The sequence below is a fragment of the Neltuma alba genome, unplaced genomic scaffold (genome assembly GCF_004799145.2).
Source record: "Neltuma alba isolate B1F8T4 unplaced genomic scaffold, ASM479914v2 tig00011422_pilon, whole genome shotgun sequence".
NCBI classification, from domain to species: domain Eukaryota; kingdom Viridiplantae; phylum Streptophyta; class Magnoliopsida; order Fabales; family Fabaceae; genus Neltuma; species Neltuma alba.
The window spans coordinates 366,456-378,671 of record NW_021636106.1 but is presented as its reverse complement, the minus strand read 5'-3'; the positions used below and the strand labels follow the sequence as shown (position 1 = coordinate 378,671).

The 12,216-nt window shown below is 36.4% G+C and overlaps 2 protein-coding genes across 3 annotated transcripts; both read left to right on the top strand.

The window, feature by feature from the left end:
• The first annotated feature begins 494 nt into the window (after nucleotides 1-494).
• On the top strand, nucleotides 495-5,024 carry LOC114713320 (probable serine/threonine-protein kinase DDB_G0291350). The gene is made up of 7 exons (XM_028897935.1): nucleotides 495-508; nucleotides 614-966; nucleotides 1,615-1,757; nucleotides 2,190-2,333; nucleotides 3,522-3,707; nucleotides 3,831-3,955; nucleotides 4,476-5,024. Exons 1-7 carry the CDS (start codon nucleotides 495-497, stop codon nucleotides 4,699-4,701), a joined length of 1,191 nt encoding a protein of 396 aa, XP_028753768.1. The 3' UTR covers nucleotides 4,702-5,024.
• A 2,182-nt stretch (nucleotides 5,025-7,206) lies between these two features.
• On the top strand, nucleotides 7,207-9,261 carry LOC114713339 (zinc finger protein CONSTANS-LIKE 1). Of its 2 annotated transcripts, none has more exons than XM_028897964.1 (2): nucleotides 7,207-8,031; nucleotides 8,723-9,261. In XM_028897964.1, exons 1-2 carry the CDS (start codon nucleotides 7,267-7,269, stop codon nucleotides 9,026-9,028), a joined length of 1,071 nt encoding a protein of 356 aa, XP_028753797.1. In that variant the 5' UTR covers nucleotides 7,207-7,266; the 3' UTR covers nucleotides 9,029-9,261. The 2 variants fall into 2 exon arrangements, with proteins under 2 accessions (XP_028753797.1, XP_028753796.1); XM_028897963.1 differs by having other exon boundaries at nucleotides 8,702-9,261.
• The last annotated feature ends 2,955 nt before the right edge of the window (nucleotides 9,262-12,216 follow it).

Here is a 12,216-nt window from a genome sequence, read left to right as displayed (position 1 = left end):
CTTGTTAAAAATTGCTGCATTATCTATTTACTGCATCAGACTTTTAAAATAATTCTTTTCTTATTAAAAAAAATCAATTTTTTTTACTTGAAAGAAAAATCATTAAAAGAAACGGTAATAAAGGAGCCCGAAATCAGTATGCATTCTCTTTTCCACCGACAAAAATCAAAAGCATAATATTCAGATTTTTTAAAAAATGCATATTAAAACAAGTTACTATTGCAGTATTATAACCAAATACGAGTACTATTTTTTTCCTCCCTTTGGTCTCGCGAAGAAGGCAACGTACCAAGAAAAAATCGTGTGCATGGACCTAATTTTTTTGTTTTTCAACTCTTAAAATAATAACGTTAGAATGGGGGAAAATTTATCATCATGTGCCCTTGATTGATTTGACTTATACGGGAGCGTGCGAATCAAACCCTTGATTTGATTTGACTTACACGGGAGTCTGCAAATCAACGAGCGAGTGCCTCAGTGCCAAAATAAAAAAAATGTGCTTGGTTTGGTACTCTGGTTGAAATTGGAGAGATCCGGGGATTGAATACTTATACAACAGAGTCAAGGGAGGGTAATAAAAATCATTCCGGTTACTCAATTGTGGTGAAATCAGGTTCCCGGATTCCAAATTCCTTCTTGGACTCCTGTTTTCATTTCTTTGCACCGGAAGTTTGGCTGAAAGGGTGAGACAAAAGGAGGGATTTGGGGATCTGCATGCACTTGTAGAAGCAGTGGAAGTAGAAGAAAGAGATGGGTGCTCGTTTTCCGGGTTGAATGCTCTCTACGACGCCGTTAATGGAGGAGGGGATGTCTGGATCAATGACAACCGATTCCGAATCGTCAGGCAGCTTGGGGAAGGTGGGTTCGCCTTCGTCTATTTGGTTAAGGAGGTGGTCGCTGACTCCTCTCCCGCCTCTGCTGGCAGTGGTCTCTCTAAGAAGCTCAAAGACTCCTCTCATGTCTCTGGTTCGTTTGTTCTCCTTCTTAGGCCGAAGCATTCTTTGCGCCTTACTGTATAAAATGTGCATCACTTTGTGATCTGCGTTATTCCTATTGGAATCTGATAGTAATTTCCTATATTCCCGAGTCAGGGAGAAATATAATAGAAATAAAGGTATATAGAGATTTAGATTTTGTCGCGTATTCCAACCTGATCAATATTGATCGGAGCTTCTTAATACTAAATTCATTAGAGTACCCCTCCTTCCTATCTAAACTGAATTCATTAGAGATTTAGATTTAGATTGTTGTATGCGATTTCTGATTTTTGAGCTTGGATAAAAAATTTTATGAACTTTAAGTCCATCTGGTCTTCGGGCACGATAGACGTGTTTACTATTGAATGAGATCTGTGTGCTTGCTTCTTTCTTGTTGTGTGCTAGTTAGCGTCTAGTGATTATGCGGCGAAGTAATGTGTTTTTGATAGAATGGGGACGACAACTATCCCGTCATGAATTATGAATAAAAAATTTTGATAAATAATTACGAATTTGTAAGTTTCTCGCTGTGATGGTGGTGATTTGTAAGTTTAAATTTTCGTGGTTGTTTGTCTGCAGTTATGACTTTCTATATAATTACGAATTATGAACTTCGCTATGGTCTTCCTTTCTGCAGAGGATGGAACTTATGCTATGAAAAAGATCCTCATTCAGAATGGTGAACAGCTGGAGTTGGTGAGGGAGGAGATCCGTGTCTCATCGCTGTTTAGTCATCGAAATCTGCTCCCACTTCTTGATCATGCAATCATCTCTGTTAAGGTAATTTTCATCTAAACAAATTTTATAGGGTAATGTAATTAATTGCAGCCAACAGTGGTGCTAGGCTCCTATACAACAGTTTGATAAATTCTATAAGAAGGTCCATGGTGCTGGTCTCATGGCTTATGAAAATATCAATACTAATTTTAGAGCCTTGTATAGCAGCACCTCTATCTTATATTGCTGAGGACCTAGTTTTTTAACGCTTGATTGGGAATTATGCAGCTATGAGGTGTGGCATGGATATTCTCTAGGTTTTCTAATTTGAAAAATACTTATGCTGTTACAGTGGGGCTCATAAAAATCGAAGATATATTCTTAGTGCTGGGATGTGTAACATTGTGTTAATTCCTTGCTGCATTAGGTTTATTTCATTCCTTCCCTGTTCTTTTGACTACGCTTATGTTTTTAAGATGTGATTTTTGCTGACAGCCTACCCAAGAAACATCGTGGAACCATGAAGCATACTTGCTATTTCCGGTTCACTTGGATGGAACGTTGCTAGACAATGCCAAAACAATGAAAGCCAAGAAGGAGTTCTATTCTACCTCTGATGTTCTTCAAATATTTCGGCAGGTAAAAAGATCATCTGTTTTGTTCCCCAGTTCACTCCTTTTTATGTGTGTGTGGGGTTGTGTTTTTAAATATCAATCTAGCAACTAAAAATAATAACTTGCCAACAGTCTGGCTATCAAGGCGGCTCTTTTTTATAATATCAATCTGGCAATTTCTGTGACATAGGTTAGTTACCTAAAGATTAACAATGAGATAGAAGAAATTTGGTTTTCTATTGCCTGTCTTAGTTTCCTACGTGGTTCTAAGAGCCAAGCCAGTCCGTTCAATCACTAAACGAGCAGCTTATTTGGTCTGGTTGACACGTCAGGGTTAAAGTACCAGTAGCTAAGCGTGCTATGTCCCTTTTTTTATTTATAGTCCAGCATTGAGCACTTCTTTTCATTGCTGAGTTCTATTCCATAGCTGAAACTTTAGAAAAATGCCAGAACAGGAAAAAGAGGGCTAGAGCAGAGATGGATGGTTTAGAGAAGAGAAAACAAAATGTGGAGTTACTGTTTAAAGAAGACAAGATGACATGGTCCTGATCCAAAAATGCATTGCTTGCTTTCTCATCATCACCTCTTTTTATCTCTCTCGCTCCCTCTGTTTATCCATTAACCTGGAATAATAAAAGGACGGGACTTTTGGTCTGATGAAGAAATGTAGACATAAGCTATTGACTCAATTTAGTTGAGAAGCCTTTCAAAACTAAAATGTGAAGATGAAAACTTAAAAGCACTAGTTACACACACATGCAAATAAAAAAGAAAAAAGAGGAAAATTCTTGGAATGTAACTAACTAATTAAAAATCGTCAAGAGAAAAAGACTAGTTGAAAGCCAGCATTCGTTAAATGTTATCCTAGTACTATGAAACAAAAATCAGCTAATTTTCATATTGTTAGATATTTAATTAATTTATAAAATATTTATGCTTCTCTTACATATTTGATAACACATACGTCCTTTTTTTTTTAAACATGATACCCGTATTACGTATCCTGTTATTTTTTTAATGAAATATATATGAGGAAAACTTACAAGTCGAGCCGGTAAACCATGAACCGTTTCTTATCTTTGATAACTGGTTCATTTTTAGAACATACGTTATAAATTGCTTTTCTTTTATCTACGTTTGAAGGATTTATACTGCTGACAAAGCTATAGCTTAAATGTACTAAGCCTTTTAACTGGTGAAATCAACTCAACAGCTTTGTGCAGGACTGGAGCATATGCATGGTCTAGATCCTCCATATGCACATAATGATGTCAAACCTGGAAATGTTCTGATAACGTATAGGAAAGGGCAGCCGCCTCTTGCCATATTGATGGATTTTGGCAGTGCTCGACCTGCCAAGAGGCAAATTCGCTCCCGACAAGAGGCATTACAGCTACAGGTGCTTCATTCATCACTTTATTCATTATATGGTGTTGATGTTTCATGTGACCAAAGTTTCATTTCAGTTACCAGGATTGGATTTTTCTGTCAGCTGATTGTTACATTTTTAACTTCTTGATAGGAATGGGCAGCTGAACACTGCTCTGCTCCTTTCCGCGCTCCTGAGCTGTGGGATTGCGCAAGCCATGCTGATATTGATGAAAGGACTGATATTTGGTCACTGGGATGCACATTGTATGCGATAATGTGAGGATTAATCCTTCTTTGAATATGATGTTTTAAATTTTTGTGTCATTAATTTATATTGTCTGTGCCTTGATTCCACAAAATAACATTAGTCTTATCGCTTCATATGTGCTTAGCTTTTTGTGTATGCATTGCATTTTGATTCTGAAGCCTTGATGTCCATATAAACATTCAGATATTGGAGATTAACAGATGTGTTAAGAGTTTAGGGTGTGCATAGTTTGTATGATGAGGAAAGAACAGGGAGTGGCCATTAGATTCAATGTCAGCCCCTCCTAATCCTGGCATGTTTGTTTGTGTAAACTAATATTTCAGAAAGCAGACCTACGGCTTTTTATTTTCGGTTATGTTCTTTTATCCAGCTTTGTTTTCTCTTTTACGAGTTCAACCTCCAGTTTTATAGGCGACTCAATGCCATTATAACTATCCTCATCGTGGGAATGGATTTCCCCCCCTTTTTGCTTGCAATATTTTGGCTGGTTTAGTATGTTTGTTCATAGTTGCCTGACTTATTCTGTAGGTATGGCGTATCTCCATTTGAATACGCACTTGGAGAATCTGGAGGAAGCCTGCAATTGGCCATTGTAAATGCTCAGGTCAAATGGCCAGCTGGACCCAAGCCCCCATATCCAGAAGCTCTTCATCAGTTTGTGACATGGATGCTTCAACCTCAGGCCGCTGTGAGGCCCCGGATAAATGATATCATTATCCACGTTGATAAGCTGATTGCAAAGTTCTCTCCTTGAGTAAATATGAAGGTTCCAGCAGAGCATGGTTAACCTTGAATATTGTAGCCATCGAGAAAATTTCGAGTGCTGTTTCTATCAGCAGTGATATATTAGATTAGAAGCATTAGCATTAGCAGTTCCTTACACCCTGAACGATTTTTTATTTTTTGTGGTGGTTTTGGTAGTCTGCGTTGGTTTTTTTTAATATACTGTTTGTCAAATTTCACATATTTTTTTTCCTCTGTAATCTATGAAATGGTCAATCTCCTGTTGTCTTTTACGAATTAACATAAATTTCATGTAATTTATTTTTACTTACCTAGTAGATTTGTAATACTTAATACTCTTTCGATCTTAAATATAAAACTCATTTTATAATATAATTTTACATTAAGAATATAATATGTATTTGCCCTGTTGTCATTGTTCCTGCACTTCTATCTTGGATCCCATACTTGTGGTGCTCATTATGTGGCCCGTGGCCTGTGGCCTGTGGACTGTGGATCAAGGCTAATGATTGTGGCTGTTCTTTGCTGTAGTAACATGGCTCTCGATAACATGGCTACATGGCCTATTAGACCGATAAAGCTATTGCTTGCGCTTGGAAACAAGGAGAAATAAAAATATTTTAATATAATATTAAATTTATAATCAATATGAGTATTCTTAAGCCATAAATGGTACTCTCTCTTGAGTCCCCAACATAAGAATTTAAATTTAATTCTAAATATAAAACTTTAATTTATTGTCCTATATGTTTTTCCACAAATTGAGTTACCTCATTTATAAACTGATTGGCAATATATTGTTATATAAAAGTATTTTAAAAAGTTGTGTCATATTAGTTATAATTAATTAATTTTTTTATTCCACCTAAATTAATTAAATAATTTTTATATTAAGCATTGAAAAGAGTATTTAATACTGTTTATTCATATCTTATATAAAATGAAAAAAAATGTCTATTTAAAAAGAACAAGAGTTTTTTTGTGTCCGTATTTGATAAGAAGTATTTTCACGTAAGTTAAGACAGAATTTATACGTTAAGACACAATTTATATCATATATTTATCATGTATTTCGTAAATCACAGTTAAAAACTCTTTATAAACTATTCTAAGTAACTCCAAAAAAAAAATGAAAGGAACGTAATGATTACGCATCAGGTTCAGAATGCGGGTGTAGAATTGTTCATCTTCATTGTATTTCTGAAAAAGACCACAAGATGCCAGGTGAATCAGGTCTCCTCGTAGCTTGCAAGCATAAAGCACATTAACGCTTCACCTGAATCCAAGCCACACAGCAGATCTATGTGTTGAAGTGTTTTTTTTTTTTTTTGGCTCTTTGCAATTTACTAATTACAGTATATCTGAATTTTTCTTATCGAAATTTTGTCTAGTAATAATACAATAGTCATGAGACTCGCTGTTTGGCCGAAAAAACAGAGAATCACTGAACGCCAGATTATAAGCCTAGGTTACAATAAGAATAGTGCCCCGTATCAAAATTTAAACTACAGCTGTGAACTAGCTAGGCAGCTATCTAAATCCTTTTTTTCCCCCCTCCAAATTTCAAAAGAAAATTTTATGCCCAAAAAAAATAAGATGATAAACATATAGAGAACGAGGTAGATAGAAGTTGAAAAACTTTCTATAATATTAATTACCCAAAAAGTATAAATGCTTCTCCTGATAGTTATTCAACTGCGAAAATAATTTTTTTTTGGCCAAAAAACTGCGAAAATAATTGAGTAGCAGAGAATCTACCTGCAATAGAGTGGCTAATGAGTGAGAGAGCGTCCAGTATAGTAAAACAAAAAAGCATAAAGAAAAAATCTTTAGGTCATTCCGTACAGCATCTGTGGATGCCGACTAGATAGATTGAAGACAAAGAAATGAAAGCCCTTAAAGGGCTTTTCGCTTTTTGATGATCATCGCATTTGTGGAGCTTATCTGGGGACAATTTGGTGTTATGGTTAGTTACAGACAAGCACCAGTTAAGACACAGAAAAATGTCGCAGGAAGCATCGTCATTAGAGGTTGTGACAAGAACATCAAAGTGATGGAATTTGCTTTATACCATGGTCCAACGTGCGAGGTCAAAATCAGAATCTGCAAGTCCGAACATTTTGTCATTTCCACCACATGAACAATCAGTCACAAGCTCCCCCCCCCCCCCACTCATGAGACTGAGTTCGCCTCATTCATCATCATCATCATTCACACTGCTACTAAGTAAGGTTGCCTTATGCTCTGTGTCTGTCCCTTTTTGTGATATGGGTGTTTTATTAAGAATCATCGTCGTGGAAAACCATGATTGACAATATGAATACTGAATCCCCCCGTGTGCTGCAAAAGATTCGAAAGCAAAAAGCGAGGAACACGCACCCACTCACCAGAGTACAGCTAACCACAAGATCATAGATCAATCTCCCTCAACCACAAAAAAACTCGAACGCTTTGCGCTTTTCGGGTTCTCTTCTCTATCTTTTTCACCTATATTACACTAGCTTGCTTGCTCACTTCATACATGAACCAGGAAAAAAAAATACCCATTGCCCCAAAAAATCAGCTTTAGCTTAGAATGATGAAAATGGACTACGGCGGTGGCCATCCCAGTAACTGGGTACGGCTCTGTGATTCTTGCCGGTTGTCTGCTTCCACGCTTTACTGTCACAACGATTCAGCGTACCTCTGTTCTTCCTGTGATGGACAAATTCACGCGATGGGGTCTCCTTGTTGGTGCCACAATCGTGTGAAACTTTGCGGATCGTGTGAGAACGCTCCGGTGGCTTTCATCTGCAAGGCCGATGATGCTTCGCTGTGTGTCGACTGTGACTTTGAAATTCACTCTGCCAATCCAATTGCTAGCCGACACAATAGGGTCCCTGTGTCTCCCTTGTCTCATATACTCAACGACAACGTGGCAACTCCCGATGAACAGCCTAATTACGAGGTTGTCGTCAAAAACAACATAAGTAGCAAGGAAGTGGACGAGCAAGAAGCTGATTCGTGGTTACTGCTTGATTCTGCTGATACTATAGACAGCCAGGTTGATGATGGTTTTATGTTCGGAGTAGCAGAGGATGATCACCATGCTTACGTGGGGCTTGTTGAAGAGAGTGATTCATCCACAAAGTTCAAAAATTTCCAGGAAGATCGTGATCAGGGGAAGCAAGCTTATAGCTTCTCTGAAGAGATGAAAGAAAGTGACAGTGTTGTGCCAGTTCAATCGGTTGCAGCTCAGCCTAAGCAATTGCAGCCACAACACCAGCAAAATATTTACTTCAACGTGGAGAAGAAACCATCAAGAGTGGCTTTCACTAATTACGCCTCGAATTGCCGGAGCGTAAGATGATTATTCGTATTAGTATCACTATAAATTTCGATGATCATCAGTATGAAACTGCGTTCACTGTGTATTTTCTGCATGTTTTTGGGTTGTTCTAGGATGATTGATTACTGTGTTGTGTAAATTCTTCTCACTTTTGTTTTGTGGGCGGCATCTAGATTGATTACAGCAGAGATAGCTTTTTTCACTATGAAGCATGCTTATATGATTAGAGACTAATATGTCTCTTCTCTGCTGAGCATAATGCATCCAAAGCGTTGTGTGGCTCAGCTTAAATTTGAGAATTATTAATCATCCTGTAAATGCTACCTTCAGAAGGTGAGTTTTCACGAATGACCTTTGGTGCTTTACACGGCATGGTATTTAAGGGGATTATATTTTAAGTTGACTGTACATTTGTTTGGTTCTGCTTTCTATAATGTTTGTGTGGGCCGTACTTAGAAGACCTTGAATTCTTTTTACCAGAGAAAAAAGCACTTGAATCTTCCCCTTCAGAAGTTAGCAAAATTTCAAAACTCAAGTTCCTGATGCGGCGGTTTCCATTTTTTAGCATGATCCTTGATGAAATACATGTCTGCCTTTGTTTTTTACTTGAACGAGATATTGATCGCATCATGTTTTGTTCCATGACTAATCCTCGTGTTCTTTTCTTTTTGCCCCCTTAAAGTTTGGGTTTAATGAAAATCAGGTAGCTGTTCCATGTATGGGTTCTCAAATGCTGCAAAGTGGGACGATGTGTGACATGCCAGGGTTCAGATTTCCCAAAGGAACAGAGACATTTCCAAGTGCTTCAGTTCCAATGCAAATCCACTTTGGACATATGAACAGGAAAGCTGGAGTGGAGAAATACAGAGAGAAGAAGAAATCTAGAAAGTTCGAGAAGAGAATCAGATATGCTTACAGGAAAGCCTACGCTGAGAAACGACCCAGAGTTAAGGGCAGATTTGTTAAGAGACAAGACTTAACCTCAGATGAAGCCGTGCCTCTCCATTGAACATCTCAGCCGCGGCAGCTTATCTAATTGAATGTGATCTAGTTTCTAATTTCTATGTAAAACCCAGCTACAATATATTAAGGAGTACTTATAAGCTTTTTTTTACCGAGTTTTAATTAGCTAGACGGGTGAATTTGTTAGGTAATTGTTAGGTTAGTTTACGTGTGAATGAATTTAAGTTGATGTGAGCAGTCTCATACCAGATAAAGTTAGATATCTCACATACTTACGCATCCTAACAATCTTCTCCTTATATAGGAGTTTATTAGCACCCCGCATTACTAACACCGAGTTACTAAGCAAAACAAAGATCAGGGCCATTTTCTAACTTCAAACGTGTACAGTTGCATGTGAGCTTCAAACGTGTGTTTATATGAGGATCAAGCAAAATTTGACCCTCCTACCAGTTATTAAGAACGAGGAGCGAAATTCATAAACAGGAGGAGAGGACATTACACTTAAAACCTTAAAGCTCAAGTTTACATATTATTCCATTTTATTAGAGATCTATTATTAAACCCAACTTTATCCAATGTGATATGGCCATTGTAAATTCTATTTTTCATAGTGAAATTTCTCATTCATTGTTCGTGATTTTACTTTTTCCTTCATAGCGACAATTTTCTGACATTAAAGTGTGCCATCTATTATTTTCTCTTATTTCACTTTTTTATAATTTCTAATTCTTCAATTCTTTTCTCAGATTTCTTGCTAATGCAATTCTCAACAGGTGACATCAGAACCTAATTTCAATCAGGACCTATGTTAAAAAAAAAAAAAAAACATCACTGAAAGCTCATCATTGCGTAAACATTTGAAGCCGAAAATGGAGTCGGCCTGCGGAAGCAGAGACTGTGTATTTGTAGCATGATAGAGTAAAAATCATGCTTGAGAGGCAGATTTGTTAAGTTGTCCAATAGACTTGAGTTGATGCTGAAAACCCCATATTGAATAAAATCAAGCTTAATAGAGACAATATATATATATATATATATATATATATATATAACACAAAAAATTACGAGTCGAAGAATGGGGCTGGCCGGATTGCAAATTCCTGACCCATTATTTTTTCCTCCCATTTTCAAGCTCATCACTAGACGTTAGCATTTAAAATTTGCTCATAAACTTAATTTCTGTGAAGTTTCTCTCCATTGTGCTTCCACTGCAGCTGCAACTTCATATTAGAAGAGAAATCATTTTCCACACCTCCTTGATGTAAATATATTCAAGAGTTTCTTTATAAAAGATGCACATTAAAGCCTATAGACAATGCCCATAGATAAATGTGAACCTAAAAGAGAAATTGCAAACGGAATGTAGAATGGGAAACAACAACAACAACAAAAATGGAGGAATAAAATAAGATAGAAAGTTGAGTATGATACTAAATAATATCCTTGGTGAGTACGGAATGATATATATATTCCTCTAGTCCTATTTATAAGGTAAAAAGAAAAGACTTTTTTAGTCCTATTTATAGGCACTGAGAGAAACTTTTTATATGGATATATAATTTCACCTTCATTTATTATTATGCTGACTTTATTTACATAAAATATAATACATATTAAATAGGGATAATATTGAAAAGTTGTTAAATTTTAAATGAGAGTTAATGAAGTTTAAGGTTTTTCTTGATCTGTGTAAAATATGTTGGAAGTAACTTATAAATAAGACCAGATGAGTTTATAGAGAGAAAGAGAAGATAAACCGCGGAAATCGTACGTAGAAAATAAACTGATCTTAACGGGAATGGGTGGTGTAGAGAGACCAAGGAATTGAAGAGTAGAGAAGATGAGAAAGGAGGTTGGCATGACATATCCGGGAGGGGTTGATCTTTAGGAAAAAGCAAGAGGTGCGCTTTTAGCTTTATAGGGTAGTATAGAGATAAAAGGAACCCCCCAGAATAATGAGAGAGGATTCCATAGTTATGGTTAAGAGCATTTTGGCATCCTAGTCCCCCTTCAACCCTCCCTTTGCATCTTTTGTCAATTTAATTTGATAAGCATCAGTTTCTCCATTGTCATTGGCTTGTGCCCCCCTTTGTCTATATCCCCCTTGGACCACGCTCTTCTCGAGATTTCTTATTTCCTCAATTCACTCGTTAATCCCTCATCAACTCATCTTAAATCTCCCTTTATGGATAAATATGTAAGCTCTTTGACTATAACTTCTAGGTAGCAATTTCAGATTATATTCTTCTTGGTACATTGTCTTTATTTTTTGTTACGCATAAGTGTCCTCCTATTAAAGACAATCCTATTTGAAGCACTCAGGTGCTAAACATGGACATCTCTCCTAACAAATTTTTGAATCTTAATTCACCATGTTGTAAGAAACTAATTTCTTCTATTAGACTCAATCCTCGTTAGTTACTTGGTACATTGTCCTAATGAAAAAGATATCCTTGAATTATGGATATTGTACTTGATAAATTGTCCGAATGATGACAAAAATATCACTGAAGTATGGAGTGATGGCGAATTGAATCCCACATAATTGGTCCAACCCTCTTTAATTTTAAGCTAATCCAAAATTGAAGACTGTATTGTTATCTCCTTATTTGTTTGTCAAAACGAAAACATATTATTCCATATATTTCGTTAGCAAAATGATTGATTTGATCCAGAAATTCAACATTAAGTAAAGGAGCTAGACAGATGGGGAATTTTTTTGGGTAAATGAGAGAAATTATAGTGTGCGAATGTATGGAAATGCGTGCATGTTCAGTCGTTGAAGAGGATGATCCTCTTTTTTTTTTTTGGGAGTTGATAAAAATGTGGCTAGGCTGGCTTGAACTTTCCACGTATGCACATCTTTCCATGTTACTTTAAGAATTTGGTTTGATGCGGAGTAAACTGAGCTCTCAGCAAATTGAATGGGAGAATCATGTTCAATCAATTCTATATATTCTCTTCCTCAAGTGATGATAGGTGTGGATATACATGCACATTTATAAATTTTTTCCTTTTTCTTGTTCTGAAGTTCTTAAAACTTTAATGTATAGTTCGCCGCTCAAAGTTTTACTGGTGTAAAAAGAACCTTTAACATAGATCAAAAGGCTCTTTAATTAATATTTTGGTAGAAAATAATTATCATTCTACGTAGATTGTATCACAAACCAATATAAAAGTTTGTAATATTTTTTCAAACAATAATGATCAGTCTTGTTTACAACAGCTCAA

What these genes read in the sequence shown, in the direction of transcription:
- LOC114713320 (XM_028897935.1), top strand. An exon ending in TTCTTCAAATATTTCGGCAG is followed by an intron (nt 2,334 to 3,521) that starts GTAAAAAGATCA and finishes TCAACTCAACAG; the next exon opens with CTTTGTGCAGGACTGGAGCA. An exon ending in TGCACATTGTATGCGATAAT is followed by an intron (nt 3,956 to 4,475) that starts GTGAGGATTAAT and finishes CTTATTCTGTAG; the next exon opens with GTATGGCGTATCTCCATTTG.
- LOC114713339 (XM_028897963.1), top strand. Translation starts at nt 7,267, where the DNA reads ATGATGAAAATGGACTACGGCGGTGGCCATCCCAGTAACTGGGTACGG. An exon ending in ACGCCTCGAATTGCCGGAGC is followed by an intron (nt 8,032 to 8,701) that starts GTAAGATGATTA and finishes GCCCCCTTAAAG; the next exon opens with TTTGGGTTTAATGAAAATCA.